Genomic DNA, 15,775 nt, shown 5'->3' with positions numbered 1-15,775 from the left:
TAACTGTTTAAAGGAACAGCTGCAGGAGTCTTCTCATCTTGAGTACTTGGGCAACTCTTGCCCTTGAGACTGTAGCTGGACTGCAACTTCAATGATACCTTAGCATTGGCTATGCTGGATAGGGATGCAGTCCATGAATATCTGAAGATTCACATATCCCTAGCAGCTGTTTTTAGTGAAACAGCTTATGCAACTAAGAAGCATCACAAGAATGGTAGTATAGGTTTTCTGGGAGGTAACAACAAACCTGGAAGACAAATCACTTTTCAGACTTTGAGAGGAAGTTTGAGTGATATACTTATACTGTGAACAGTACATGTTAAGCAGAGTAGCCCAAGTGATGGCAAAATAAGTCAGAATACTAAGGAAGGGCAGGTTCATTGCTTCACTGTGAATGCTCACAGATTAGCCTGAAAGAACTTTTTAATAATCAAATGCAAATCTCACTAAAAATGGTCAAACTATTTTGACTGGGGACCAGTAGGATTGTGTTATTTGTAGGTATTGTTATTATTGTATTTTTCCATGTATAAGACACCCTGGTGTATAAAATGCCCCCACCCCCACTTTTCTAAGCCAAAATTAATAAATGTAAGCGGGCTTTGCAAGTGGAGGGAAAAGGAATCAGCTCTGATGGTGTTATTTCTGAGATTGTTATCTGCTTTTATAATACTGTGAAATTTATTGATATTGTTCCCAAAGCCCCAATGACTACAGGGACCACAAGTGAGATGTTTCGATTGCCAGATCTCTATATTTTATTAGTTTTTTTCCAATTCTTTATTTTCAACTCTGGCATCCCCTGGAATTGCAATGTCCATGATCCAGACCTTTCTTCATTCTATTACTACTATATCTAGTGTGTTATGTTCAAGGTGTCTATCAGTTTGACTTCATTTTCAGACACCTTCTCTACCTGATGTTCCCATGGTTTTTGGAGGCTGGAAAGTTATATTTCTTGCTTAATGACCAGTGCACTAACCTTGCCACTCTGTAATGTCTAATTTTGTAATCTGTTTGTGTAATCTTTGGACATTTGCAGATGAGGTGTGACACCATTTCATATTTTTCTTGGCAGAGTTGATGTTTACTGTTAGTACTAATTCCTTGAATCTTACCTTTCAACACAATGGTTTCAAGTGCTTGTTCTTGTGCAGCAAAAATCAAACCGTTGGTTTCTTTCTTAATGGTCCTCAGTTATTTCTTATATTGAACCTTTGTTTCTGTTGTTTTCAAAATATTCTCCATTTTCATCATCTTAAGTAATTTATCTCTACTTGTATTTATATTTTTATAGACCTGTCTTTTATGTAGGGATACTCAGTGTGGTGTAGTGAATAGTGTGATGGGCTAGGGCTCAGGAAGCCTTGATTTGAATCCCCATTTTGCCATGGAAAATCTTCACTTGGTCATGGAAACTGGTAAAGTCACTCCTTAAATAGCTCACTTACCTTGAAAACCCTATTAGAATCATTATGTCGATTCTGACATGATGGTGCATAACAGCAAATAAGTAGATATATGTAGATATTTTATATAGCTATTGGGACCAGTAGCTGTGGACACACATATTATGCATGCTCATTGTGATGGACAGGCCAGAAACCATACCTGTCCATCACAAAAACTGATTTAGTAACCAATGGTTGAGCAGGAGGGTGGAACCAAGGAAATATAAGAAAAGAATGGAGGACAGTTAAAATCATTTAGAGTTAAGGTTTCAGTTAGTAATGAGATAGGACAGTTAATTAGAAGTCAGAGAAAGAATTAGGAAGATGGAAGTACTGGTATGAAGAGTTAGGATTAGGAGAAGTTTTCAGAAAGAGATAAATAGACAGGGATTATTAAAGTCAAAAAGAAACACTTGGAAAGAAACATATAAGAGAACTGAATGCAACTGAAAACTATAAGAATAAATAACTTGTTATAAAGTGATTGAAACTAAATACCCAGTAACCAGCATATTTCTAAGTTGAATGAAGTTAATGAATATCAAATACAATACCATATATGATTTCCTTGATTTTTAAACATGTTAATCTGTTAATAAACAACATTATATGCGACACGACTGAGTTTGTGGTCCTAACTGGTAATTGAGGAAAGATTTCCTCTGGTGGCAGTGGAAGTGGAGACAAGAGAAATTGTCATACCCAAAGGCAAATCTGTTTTGCCAGGGAGAACATACAGAGGAGCTGGGGTGTGTGACACTTATCATCTACAGAGAGCAGTTATATAATGCTTTCTGTTCTCTTTCTCTTAGTTCCCATGTCCAAATTGTTTGGCACACCAATGCAGTCCCACTGTGATGCTCAGTGAGATTCACTTGACATCAAAGGGAGGCAAACCACCTTAACCTGCCAAATGTTTGGTTTAAAAATAATGAATGATCTCTACTTGAATGTTTCCAGCTTTGATATCTAAAGAATTAGATCTACAAAAGGATACATGGGCTGAAATCCTGTTGCTTAACATAATAAATTGCAACTAGATTAGGCCCATTGAATCTGTGGGGATCTGGTGAGTCAGCTCCTCCGTATGTTCCATTGATTGAAATGGGCCTGCTCTCGTCGCAACATATTATACTAAGCAACAGAATTTTAGCCCTTTTATCTTTGAGCCACCCTACCTCACTGCACTAGGTCTCCGAAAAGGTCTTGACCATTGGATACCTTTGTACTTAAAAACAAAGCCTCTCCTCTATAGATAATGAAATAAGAATAATGAAACCAACATCACTGTTCCCAACTTTTATTAAATAGCCAGTTGCCCTTTGCTTGCCTCCTTCCTAAGGGAACCCATAATTTTCAGTTTGCTTGCTATGCTGGTCAGCAGGCAGACTGTGATGGCACGTTTTTGGCCTGGAAGCCTTCTTCAGCCCTAGTGGAGTTTGATTCCTTGTGAGAGTGAGCCTATTCCCTTTGGCAAATGACTGTGGTTTTTGGTTTTTTGTTTTCGTTTTTTTGTTTTCCTTTTCAAGGGAGAGAGTCATCTGTTCATTTCATTCATCGTTTGGTCTTCCACCCCTTTGCTTCTTCTTGTAGTGTGACATTCTTCTTCACTGGCAACCTCTTCCAGACCAACATGCCTAATTTCACCCGGGGTCCATTTCGTATTTATTGCCTGATTACTTCTCATCAGCCTCTTCATTGTATTCATACGGCCACACTCTCCTCCTGACTTGCCACCAATATATGGGATTTTGTCCATATGCAGCATGGTGTTAGAACTCATAAATATGGGATTCGTCATCCTCAGTTTGGAACCCATCATCTAGGTGAGACTCGCTGTCTGTGTTGTCCTCCACTGGGGACTCTTCCCCTACTCTGAAGCACTTGGTCATTCTGACAGGGAACACATGCCTTGCAGTACGTACCTCGTAGATGGGATCAGAATCGTATTCATCATGGTAAATAACCTGAGGTGCAGACCTGTGCCTGGTGGGTTCTCCCCGGACACAATGCCTTCTTGCTTCCTGAATGCAGGTTGTATCAGTAGGTACACCTACCAAGAAAAAAAGGAAACATCTGACGTTAGTTCTCACAATCATACCATCTTTCAGGAACAAGAGCACCCTCTTCTCTGTTTCATCTGGAAGTTATGGACCTGCCTTAAATTGAGGCAGGACATTGGTCCTTCTAGGCATAGAAAGCAGCAGCTTTCTGTGGTTTCGGGCAGAGCTCTTCCATGTCACCTGAGGCTTCTCACTGGAGATGCCAGAGACCGAACCTTGACTGGGACCAGAGCTGGCTCTATCCGGAGGCAGTAAGGCAGGGGACAGAAGGTGTGGGAAGGGCACTGGGAGCAGCCCTTGGTCTGTTCCCTCTTTTGGGAGACAGGGCTGTGTGCTCCAGGTAGCCTGGCTTGCACCTTGAAGCTAGCCTGTCATATTCAAGTGAGGTCAAAGATGTCCAGTGTTGAGATAAAATTCAACTGGCAGACCAGTTGCCTTCCTTAGAGGAAATTTGGGAGGAGGGATGCAACCTCGTCCTTTATTTCCAGCAACAAAATGAATTAGGCTGCCCTTGCTTGGGATCTTCTGCATGTACCACACGCTTTGGAAATGTTCCAGATATGCTCTGATTACCAGCAGTGCTGAACTGAACCGGATTTAGCATCAAATAGCACATCATAAGAATGGTAAGGTTATCTTGCCTTTGCTTTTCTAACTTGGCAAAAACCTAGAAAAATAAGATTCAAGAAGTAATAACTATGAAAGGCTACTCCAGTGACTCTCCCAGTTTCAGAGGACACCATGCCTTCTGGGAAGACATGCTCTATGAACAAAACACTAACCTCCAAGCAGGTGAGATCCAACCAGTTTAATCAAAGATCTTTGAGCATGACAGCATTGCAGCCAGTCTCACTAAATGATTGGGGGGGGGGAGAGGTCCTAGAGCTTTTGCACATAAATGCACCAAGCTTAGCGGAGTGATAGTTTAGCTTCCTTACTCAATTATGATGGTTTTCTTGTGAGTTAATGCAAGATGAGTAGAGCACAAACAAAAGGACCCTGATTGAACCCTTACTATCTTCAGGTAGGGCTGAAAAGGATACCTGTTTGAACACGTGGTCAACCATTCCTAGTCCATGCAGGGAATACTGTGCTAAATAAGACCGCTTTTCAGAACTTTAAATACTGGAAAGCATGCAAGCCATCCGTTTGCTGCGGTGTAAGCAGTGCGAACTTCCTTTGGCAGTTCTGATGTGCACAAAGATCACATGTTCTGCAGCTTGTGGTCCAAAGAGGATTAGTGTCTACAGTATATATAGAAACTGTGGCGATTGCCCACATCACTCATGCTGTTCATATTCATGAGCTGATTTGCATGAACCTATGACAGGGCTGGAGAGATGGAGTCAGCAGCTACATGAGGCTTGGCTGGAGGAGGAGGAGTTAGAGCTGGTTAGTCAGAGAGATAAAGCTGGTTAGGAAAATAGGTAGAGAGAGTGGTAATGATATTGCAAGCAAAAAGAACTGTGTACTGAGAGAACTGTTGATGAATTGCTTATGTATACTGAATATCTGAAAAAATTCTGTTATTACTCTGCTTCACTTCAATAAATAAGTTCTGTTTCTGTTCACAAGACAAGTGTTCTGACGTATGTCATTTATATTGTGGATTGAAGTACAGTGGTACTTCAACTTACAAACTTAATCCGTATTGGAACGGCATTTGTACGTCGAAAAATTCGTAAGTCGAGGCAAGATTTTCCATAGGAATGCAGTGAGAACCATTTAATCCATTCAGGCTGTTTTTCATCCGTACGTTGAGATGCTGTTCGTAAGTAGAGGCATTACTGTAGTTCCCATAGGAACTAAAGCAAAGCCGGCTAATCCATACTCTACCACTAGGGGGAGATATTTTTTTTACCTAAGATGAACTTAGGTCAAAAAAAGGGCAGGAAAGTTTTTTTTCATTTGTAAGTCAAGGCTCTGTTCGCAAGTTGAAGCAACATTTTTCGAACAGAGCCATTTGTAACTCAAAACGTTCGCAAGTGGAGACGTTCATAAGTCGAGGTACCACTGTAATCCACTGGTGGCAGCGAGAAGAAAACGCGACATGGACCTTTGTGAGGGAATATCAAGCAGAGGCCACGTGGGTAAATGTCACAGACACCTTCTATCCAAATACACAATATCTTTACCCCAAATCCATAATGCAGTGGACTGTGTGGTGAATATAGGCTTTTTCAAAGAACCTGCTGGATCAAAACATCATTACAAATTTTAGTTTTTTGTTTTTTACCATTAACAAGAACAGATTTAAGCTCTCCATCCTCTTTAACTTCCACTCGCTCTTGTCCATCTTCAACAATTCTGGGGAAGAGACAAAGAGATAACGCTGTAGAGTTTATTCTGCTCCCATCACAGGAGAAAATCAAACTCTTGGTTAACCGAACATCACTTTGACCTTCCTCTTTATGGTACTGGAAGAGGAACTGAAACAAATTGGGAAAGGCAGAGGTTTCATGAGGAGTAGAACATAGACAGCTTGTGGATGGGGCACTTCCCAAAGTTTGGTATGTGGTGGGAGTGTGCAGCAGGGCAGGAAGTGTAGGAATTTGGTTCACCAGGCCCCTGACAGATCTGTGCAGCCATCATCCTCCCAGCATAAACACACAAACTGGCTGCAATGGGGACCAGAGGTCAGATGCACCAGGCCCAGGGCAGGCATAACCAGTGGGTCTAAACTGGAGCCTGCATGCAGTTGCAATCTTAAGATAGGGTGTGGGAGGAGATAGCAAGTAGTATTATAACTGGATCCCGTCCACAAGCCACCCTGAAACGTAGCTGCATGCAGACTGTGCAGATTTAAATATCAGCCAGCTTTTCCCCCCCTCAGACATGAGAAAGTTACTTTTTGGACTACAGTTCTCAGGAAATGATCAGTGTGATCCAAGAAAGACAGTTTTCTTCTCTCTGCTGTCCCTGAAACATTACTTGTATTATTTTCTGACAAACAGTTTTAGAAAATGTTGCGTTTTTGTTGTTTGAAAAAAAATATTATCTTAAAAATGATTTTGGAACAATGATTGTTGGTAATCATGAGTGATCCTAGACAGCATCTTAAAAAGCAGAGACATCACCTTGCCAACAAAGGTCCGCATAGTCAAAGCTATGGTTTTTCCTTTCGTGATGTATGGAAGTGAGAGCTGGACCATAAAGAAAGCTGACCGCCAAAGATGCCTTTGAATTGTGGTGCTGGAGGAGACTCTTGAGAGCCCCCTGGACTGCAAGGAGAACAAACCTATCCATTCTAAAGGAAATCAACCCTGAGTGCTCACTGGCAAACAAATCACCTTCGATAGATCCTGAAGCTGAAGCTCCAATACTTTGGCCATCTCATGAGAAGAGAAGACTCCCTGGAAAAGCCCCTGATGTTGGGAAAGTGTGAAGGCAGGAGGAGAAGGGGATGACAGAGGATGAGATAGCTGGACAGTGTCATCGAAGCGACCAACAAGAATTTGACCCAAATCCAGGAGGCAGTGGAAGACAGGAGGGCCTGGTGTGCTCTGGTCCATGGGGTCATGAAAAGTCAGATACGACTTAATGATTAAACAACAATCATGAGTGATAAGAAGGTCGGGCGGGGGGGGGGGAAATTGGAAGTGAATCTTCTACTCTCCCAGTTCCTCAAAGGCCAGAATCACACAATACTTGGTGAATTTTCTGCTGCCATCACAGGCAATTTTCCATACGGCTTTATCACTTTTTATGTTGCATATATCTTACCACAGAAACATGTCACTCGAGAAAATTCAAACTATGTAGATGTCAGGCTGGAAGATGTCAACCTGAATGATATTAGTAAACAGTTGGATATTCTCATATCCATAGAAAATATATATTGTGCACACAGGAATGAGATGGAGTCCAGAATGGCAATATCAGGAACTACGCTTTTAATTCACCTCTTCTTCCATCCACCTCTTCAGGTTCTTGTTCTTCATTGAGAGTCACAGAAAATCTTAAGGGTTGAATATGTTCTGTGATTAATCCTAACACGAATTCCTTCCTACAGTGAGATTTCTTCAGAGGCAGAATAGTTGCCTCAGCAAACAAACCTGCAATTTAAGCCCATTTTTGCCTGCCAGTGGTCAAGCACCCCCCCCCCCCTAAAAAAGCATGTTAAATGCAACATAGCTCAGAGAGGAAAATGGTGTGCGGTAACTGTCTCATTCAGTCCTCAATATTCATTTGTCGATGTTGACTGCTCTGTTCACATGCCTTGAACAATGTCCTGGTACAGACAAAATTAATGTCAAGTTTCTATTACAGATGTAGGATCTGCACTAGAAATAAGATGGTCACACTTAGTAGAGCATGTTGTTTCCTTAACTGGCAGAATATAAGACTGTGGGGACAGTTCAGCCATGGTTAATACTGGCCCACCCCCCCACCTCACCGTACCTGTTGGTGGTGATTTGTTTGCCATTGACGAAGTTCGTTGATGAAGAGTAGAAGCTGAACCCTTTTCCACCACTGCAACAAGCACCAAAGGGCATAGGTTCTCCTGAGAATGAGATTGGGGAGAGATTGTGGCTCAGTGGTAGGCGTCAGCTATGCCTGCAGAAAAGCCCAAGATCAAACTCTGGCATCCCCAACTAGGGGCCGAAAAACCACAATGAACTGCTGACAGTCAATGTCAATGGTACTAGTGTGGCATTGGCTGGGGCTCCACACCTCAAGCAGGCCCAACCACTAGTGGGCTGCCCACCTCAAAATGCCACCCACATGCAGTTCTCCCATAGGACTGGGCTACCAATCAGGACACGGAGGGAGCAGCGAGAGGTCACAAAAGGGAGCAAGGCATGTGCCCAGGGAGGAAGACTATTCAAAGAGGGAACCAGTTCCAAGGAGGAGGACTTGTGGGCAGATGCCTGGGATTGGGAGGCATGTGAAGCAGAAGCCAAAGCCAATGTGGGAGACCCTGGCAGAGAAGAGGGGAGGTTGTGAAGAGAGGAGACCTCTAGATAGGCCAGTGGGATGACCTTTGAGTACCTCGTATGTGACTGGCCTCCATGACCTGCCAACACCTTGGACCAGCATGTCTGCCTCAGCCTCCTCAGTCCCGGTCACCCGCCCCCAAGTCAAATCTCGCTCCATCTGGAATGGGTCAGTGCCAGAGCATCCGCAGCCAGTAGCCACTCATCTGGATGCTATGGTCCTTCCCTCCAGGCTGGGCTGAAGGCAGAGTCCACCCTCATTCAGAGCCAGATCTTGGTGGCTATCCAGCACCTCTACCGAGGCCCACCGTGCCTTGCCCATTGCTGTGGCAAACAGGATTTGGTGGAGAAGAAAGGAATTTAACTTCCTATTTCAGCAGCCCCTTGAAAACTGCCACCACCCAGAGACTTCTGTTTCAGTGGGGCATCCTGTTGACGTGTTGACCACCCATTAGGTGAAAAGGTTCAATAATCTGACTTGGTATAAAGATCTTTCTATGTCCACCTCACAAGGCTAAATCAAGACTCAAACCCTTGTGGTGAATGCTGAGGAACGTATGGTGCTTTCCAGGTTCCTTAGGCTGCAACCGAGTAGTCCCAGAAATGCACCCCAAAGAATGATAGGAATGAGCCAATCTCCCCCCTCCCGTGGTTTTAGGGACAACAGATCTTGGAGCCCCAGCTGAAATTTCTAGGAACTGTTGTGTTTTTCAGTCTCCATGTGGAGAGACAAATTTTTGACCAAGCAACACAAGGAGAGAAGGAGGTTTCGATTTATTTTTACTTTGTTTTGAGGTAGTTTTAAAGCCTAGACATCCCACTGTAGACATTCCCAGCTTCTGTCAGAGCTCATTAGTTCAGCTTGAAGGTGTTTCTATGTTTTTGTCCTTACACAGTGTCACAAGTTCTGGAAGCGATGACACAGAACCCTGAGAGAAAAAATTCCCTTTGGGCATGCAATGGCTACCTCTCAACAAGCTCCAACAGTAGTGTGGTTGTAGCTCTTTGGTTTGCTATAGAGTTAGTCAGTGGTTCTACTCTGAAGAGCTGGTTCTGACTCGGGATGAGTTCCTTGAGGTTGCTGTCTCTTGTAATACTACCTGCTGAAGCCCGAGAGTGAACACAGTGGACGGCAATATCAAGGGGACTCAGACAGGCTTCTGTTTTTTTGGTCTCACAGAAAACTAAAATGTCTTTGGGTCTGTTGTTACAGTGGGTCCAGTCTGATTTTTTTTTTTTACTGTTTATCTATATCACCCCAAAAGTGGGATAGTTGAGCTGAGTTTAATATAGTTTTGGAATTTGTGTAGTGTTGAGCCTGAATTGGGGGAGATGACTGACACTGAGCTGTAAGTCTGAACTACTACTGGTTGCAGAAATGCATGGTCCCTACCTGGAAATTTGGAGCCAAAACAAACTTTAATGGTGTGAGGGATCTATTATAAGGACTTGTTCCTTTTCAACCCTGTCCTTCTGTGCCTTTGCCTGCAATAAACCTATGTATCTCTCTGTCGAGCTCTCCCTCTCTTTCTTATGCATGCATACAGACTTTGCTATTCAATGCACAGCTGGAAAATTACTTCTTAAAAAATCACTGGCTATTGCTCAGAGTTTTGAGAAATTACATTTTGGTTTACAAGTTGAAGAATCCTCTAGCTACCAGTCAGGCTGCCAACGAGGCAGTCTGCGAACTCAAGTAGGACCAAGGACTAAAAAGTAGTTAGTTGCATTTACAGTTTTTGAAAAAGTAACATTTTATGTCCTGTTTTTCAAAAATAAGTGCAGTTGTTGCTTTATATTAGTTTTGTTGAAAAGGAATCTGTAGCGGGCATTTAATTGTTCATAACCTAATTATTTCCAAAATCTGATCTAGCAAGGGCCAGGACAGCCTTAAAAAACCTCAATAACTTTCCAATTTGAGATATTCAGTCAAATCTCCCTAGCTTTCAGTTTGCATCCAACAGCATTTGCTGAACGTACGTTTGTGCTGATGACTTGCAGTTTATAGAGTAAAGCTGAGATGCTGTTGGAGAGGTCTTGCCCACTCTTGGAGGAGGGCTTGGGCTTTATTCCGTGAAGCTGCTGAAAGCAACTCCTTCCAAGGAGAATGCCTCTGCCCACAGTATTTGCCTGTGGCATGTTGGCAGTTGATAAGATTACATGAGTATTCAGGAAAGAGAATACCTGCTTCCCAGTCCCAAAAGGAATTGTCACTTACCAAAGAAAGGGTCATATCCCCCAAAGAAGTCCCTGAAGACATCATGAGCACTGCGGAAGTGGAACATAAATTCGGGGCCCATGTTGGCTTTAGATGATGCCCCAGGCCTACCTGAAAATATTTGAAAGGGGGAAAAAATGACCTTTCAAAGCTAGGCATTAAGGGTGTCCGAAGAGGTGGCATTTGGGGACACAAAAACTGGGTGCTGTTTAAATGAAGCTCTTCTTTTCTAGGAAGTTATACAGCCAAGGATGAATCTAGTGCCACCCTATATAGATTTACTAGTAGTCATCTAAATGAAACATGGGATATTCGTATTCTTATCCCTGGGATATGAATATTGGCACCATGGAAATCCAGTCCCTCCTCCCCAAACCGGCCAGTCCACTCATGGGTCACCGTGCAGTGTGCACAGCAGTCATCCTCATTGTTGACCCAATCATGGAAGCAGCCCAGCTGGCCCTTCCCCACCTCCCTATGCAGTCAACCACTCCCTGTGAAGCAGCGGGATGGGCATCTCTTTGCTCAGCTGTTGAGTGGTCAGTTGCACAGGGAGGCAGGGAAGAGCCAGCAGGGATGCTTTCACGATTGGTGTGATGATGAGGATGATGGCCATGTGTGTCATACAGTGATCTATGAGTGGCCCAGCCAGTTCGGGTTGGGGGAGGGACTGAATTTCTGCAGTACCCATGCTGCCGATATTTGTATTGGTTTCCCTAAGGTAATGAACATTAATATCCCATGTTTAAGCTAAATCTTTGTGAACAAAAAACTGGCCAGCCCTTTAATTATTTGACATTTCTTCCAGAAACTAAATCTCCAGATCTGTAGAAATGTCTTGCTTATCTTTACACTTCGGGAAAAAAGGTTGCTTAGCTCTTCCCTTCCAGATCTACCATCTCAAAATCACCCTTTCCAAGCTGCTTTTTCCATCACGGAAAAGGGGGAAACCAGATGTGAAGGATCCAGGATCTCACCTACACCATTTTCACACACATACAGACCTTGCTGGTCCACTCCTGCCCCATTTTTTCCACACTGGAAATAATTGACCACTTCCAGTTTCAGTTTAACCTATTTTGGAATTTTTTAAAAGGGCAGGGTTGGAAAAATAACCTGCACACAGTGAGATTTCCACCCCTTGAAGGCTTCTGTGGGCATAACTGCGGGCATGACTATCAGCTTGTACTGCTAAAACAAAGTTATGCAAACTGGACTTTGAGTATTGCTTTTATGGTTGTGTGACTTTGAGAAAGGTTTTTCCAGGGTAATCACTTACCTTTTCCCATAAGTCCATCCTTACCATAGCGGTCATAAACATCCCGCTTGCCTTCTGAAAGGGAGAAAAAGTAGGAATTTAACCAGGGCTCCGTCAGTACTATGAAGCACTTTTGTCTGGCACTTGTTTTGTTTTTACAACAATCTGGCCTCTGTATCTATTTTGGAAGTGACTGCAAATATGGTTAGTTCTGCTTTTGGGGTACCGGAAGAATACAGTATGTAGCCATTCAGCAGTGGTAGTTGTGTTGTCTACCAACAGAATCCATTTGTGAATTTCACCCAGGGTGGAGGGAGTTCTGAGCTTACAGGTGGATTTCATATTTTCAGAAATTAAATTAATCAAACTTTCTTAACTTCCTTCCATCCAGTGTATCTATGTGCCTTTAAAAAAAAAAACACCAAATCAGCACCCCCATGCCTTCAGCATATGTATTTAAGGAATGTAGTTTGTGCAGCTGTGGACAAATGTTTTGGAAACGAGTAACAGAAAGGAAAATACAAGAAATTCAGTAAAGGGCACTGATGTAGTCTGAGGAAGACAGGGATTGAATACTTACTATCTGAAAGTACTTCGTATGCTTCTGCGATCTCTTTGAATTTCTGTTCTGCGTATTGCTTGTTGTCTGGGTTTTTATCTGGATGCCACCTGAGAGCTTTCTTCCTGTATCTTTGCAGTAACACCCCCCCAACAAAAGAATTGTAAGTTACCCTATCTATAGCTACTTCTTACTAATAAAGCTGTTTAAATGGAGCTGGCCGTACGGTTAGGCAAAAGTGAGACATTTGCTTTAGCCAGTTGGTGCTGGGAGGTGACATCACAGTGTTGGATAAAAGATCTGTGTACCCTGTATACAGGTCTTCCTAAGTGGGTCTGTACCCTTTAGATTGCTCCCTCTAAGGAAAAAAACACTTGTTCTTTCCCCTGAGGCAGTTTTTAACCCCTTCAGACTTGGGTAGTTGCCGTTTTCCTTTTACTGATCCCAGCAGGACAAGGAAGGAAGCAAGCAGATGTTTGATCATGACCAGGTCACTTTACCTGTTGTGTCAACCTGCTCTCCACATGTCTCTCGTTAGTAGATGGCAGGGATTAAGGTGCCGCCCGGTCACCCACCTCCCTTCACATTAGATTTTGGAGTCAGTTAAAAGCAGTGGTCTCCAACCTTGGGCCTCCAGATGTTCTTGGACTTCAACTCCCAGAAATGCTGGCCAGCAGAGGTGGTGGTGAAAGCTTCTGGGAGTTGCAGTTCAAGAACATCTGGGGGCCCAATGTTTGGAACCACCAAGTTAAAGGACAGCAAAATGCAAGGTATATTTTATACAGTATATTGATAGATTGCTATTGTCATTATGGGTTACCCTTTTAGGATTGTAAAGGGATGAACTGTACTCAGTTCTGAAAAGTACAGCATACCATTTTAGCATTATGCCTCACAGGTGATAGCAATACCTCTAAAAGCTTCTGCATCAAGAATCACAAAAGTCAAAATTCTTCCACCTGCCCTCCAAAATTGTGGACTGAAGCTTTAAAAAAAAGAGGGGGATACAGCATGGACAAAAGGAAGTGGCATGTCTTATATAATCTGGTTCCTGAAACAATTGCCCTATGTTATATCATGGAAGAAGAAAAAATAGGGACGTGGTGGCGCTGCAGGTTAAACTGCAGAAGCTTCTGTGCTGCATGGTCAGAAGACCAGCAGTCATAAGATCAAATCCACGTGCCAGAGTGAGCTCCCGTTGCTTGTCTCAGCTCCTGCCAATCTAGCAGTTTGAAAGCATGTAAAAATGCGAGTAGATAAATAGATACCACCTTGGTGGGAAGGTTAACAGCGTTCCGTGTCTAGTCGCGCTGGCCACATGACCACGGAAGCTGTCTTTGGACAAACGCTGGCTCTACGGCTTGGAAATGGGGATGAGCACCACTCCCTAGAGTCGAACATGACTGGACTAAATGTCGAGGGGAACCTTTGCCTCCTGAAACAATTGCCCTCTGTTATTTCATGGAGGAAGAAGAAAATACAGTACAGTACATACATATTCTGTTCCCCTCTGCTCTATTTGAGAAATGGCATTGCTTGAGAAGTTCTTGAATAATGTCATGACTCATGCACATACTACCATTTCTTCTGTTGGCTGTGTAGGCAGGTGGAGAAATTAGGGAGCCTGTGTACGGGTAGACATTTGGCTTGTGAGCCTTGGCAACACTAAATCAACATTCATGATGATGCACGACTGACTGAAATCCCTGCAGGTCTTAGGACCAACACCCCCTTGCCATAAACAGCAAGATAATTTTGCTCGCAGACTTTCGAGGAGGGATGTCTCTACTCAAACCTCTTTTCTGAAAGCTAGGATAATGGTTGCACTTTGGATCACTGATGAGTTAGGTGTAGATTGGGAGTTTGACTCCCTTCCTGTGAGTCTAAGGGGTGAAACCAGTCTGTGTAGCTTTGGGCAAGCTGCACTGTCTCATAGTGGAGGAAGCTGGGAACCACTTCCGAGTACTCTGTACAGAAAAAAACCCTGAGAAGGGTCACTGTAAGTCAGGCAGCACACCATTAATTAATTAATATGCTCTTTATATTACATATTGACTCCATGGTCCAGTAAGGGGGCTGTAGCCCACCAGTTGAAGGCTATGCTCAGTCCCTGCCAGAATTCATTTAACAGCATAATTGTTGTCTGGAATAATGTTAGTTGGATTCAACTTTATTAGAGCCCAACCATTTCTTTCTTTTTTGATACCAAAATTACTGCAACACAAGAAAGTTTGTCAAGGAGGTATCATCTGACCTCAGTCCATTATCTCTCCAGTGTTCAGCTACTCCCACAATGAGACTTCCTTTTCTTTTCCACCCCTCACCTTCCTTTGCCACCCAAGGACTTTCCCCAGGGGCCTTCTTGGCCCTCTGGAGCAGGTTTTGAGAGCATAGAGGGACTGCAGCCAGTACCAAATCCTCCCAGTTTCACTGATAGAGGCCACTGCATCAGCTGAACAACATTATCAAATGCAGGAGCTGTATAGTTTTCGCTGAGCACGTGGGAAAGCTATATCCCTCGTAGGAGAAAGAAATGTGATAATAGAACTATGAAACTAGAAATGACAAAGAAACACTTACGCTTTTTTAATGTCATCTAAGGAAGCATTCCGGGGAAGGCCCAGGGCCTCATAGTACTCTACCATGGTGAATTGATATCTTCTGCAGAACCAGTGTGGATGATGTGAACACAGTCAACACAGCCAGATGTTGTTTCTGGGTGTACAACCAAAGTCTTTGAATTTTCAGTTGACGTTAAAGTTGGTCATGGCCATTCACTAGGTTGAGCATCCCCAACTGGAATAGCAAACGTTGGTGGGGCAGACAGTAGATCCTATGGCATATTAATTAATTGTTACAAATTTTTCTTGAACTTGTTATCCTGTATGTTGTAAGCCACCTAGAGTGGTCGAAATGACTAGATAGGCGGGGTATAAATAAATAAATAAATAAATAAATAAATAAATAAATAAATAAATAAATAAATAAATAAATAAATAAATATGGAAGAATACATGCCAGCTGGATATACATTAACCTCTCCCAAGTTCCAAGGCAAATGAATGGAAGTGGGCTCATATAACAAAAGCATCTCAATACAAAGCAAAGGTACCTACAAAATTGTAAATATTATATTTTTAGATTACCAACTCTGGGCTTATCTATGCTGGCCCTTTTGAAGCAGGCTAGTGTGGTCAAAATAGGGTCACCTGAGGTAAGGTGGAGGTGTGATACACCATTTGGTGTGATCCTCACATCCAAATGACATACAGCCCTCAAGTAAGTCTAT

General features: G+C 42.9%; 1 protein-coding gene across 1 annotated transcript; it reads right to left on the bottom strand.

Annotated features, from left to right (window-relative positions):
* Nucleotides 1-2,701: 2,701 nt before the first annotated feature.
* Nucleotides 2,702-15,227, bottom strand: LOC110078173 (dnaJ homolog subfamily B member 2). The gene is made up of 7 exons (XM_020791990.3): nt 15,067-15,227; nt 12,508-12,617; nt 11,949-12,002; nt 10,670-10,780; nt 7,916-8,018; nt 5,751-5,821; nt 2,702-3,504 (listed from the first exon to the last, which is right to left on the bottom strand). The coding sequence occupies exons 1-7, from the start codon at nt 15,129-15,131 to the stop codon at nt 3,224-3,226; spliced, it is 795 nt and encodes a 264-aa protein (XP_020647649.3). The 5' UTR covers nt 15,132-15,227; the 3' UTR covers nt 2,702-3,223.
* Nucleotides 15,228-15,775: the final 548 nt, after the last annotated feature.

This window comes from Pogona vitticeps, chromosome 1 (assembly GCF_051106095.1).
Source record: "Pogona vitticeps strain Pit_001003342236 chromosome 1, PviZW2.1, whole genome shotgun sequence".
Lineage (NCBI taxonomy): Eukaryota > Metazoa > Chordata > Lepidosauria > Squamata > Agamidae > Pogona > Pogona vitticeps.
This window is presented reverse-complemented; position numbering and strand designations above follow the sequence as displayed.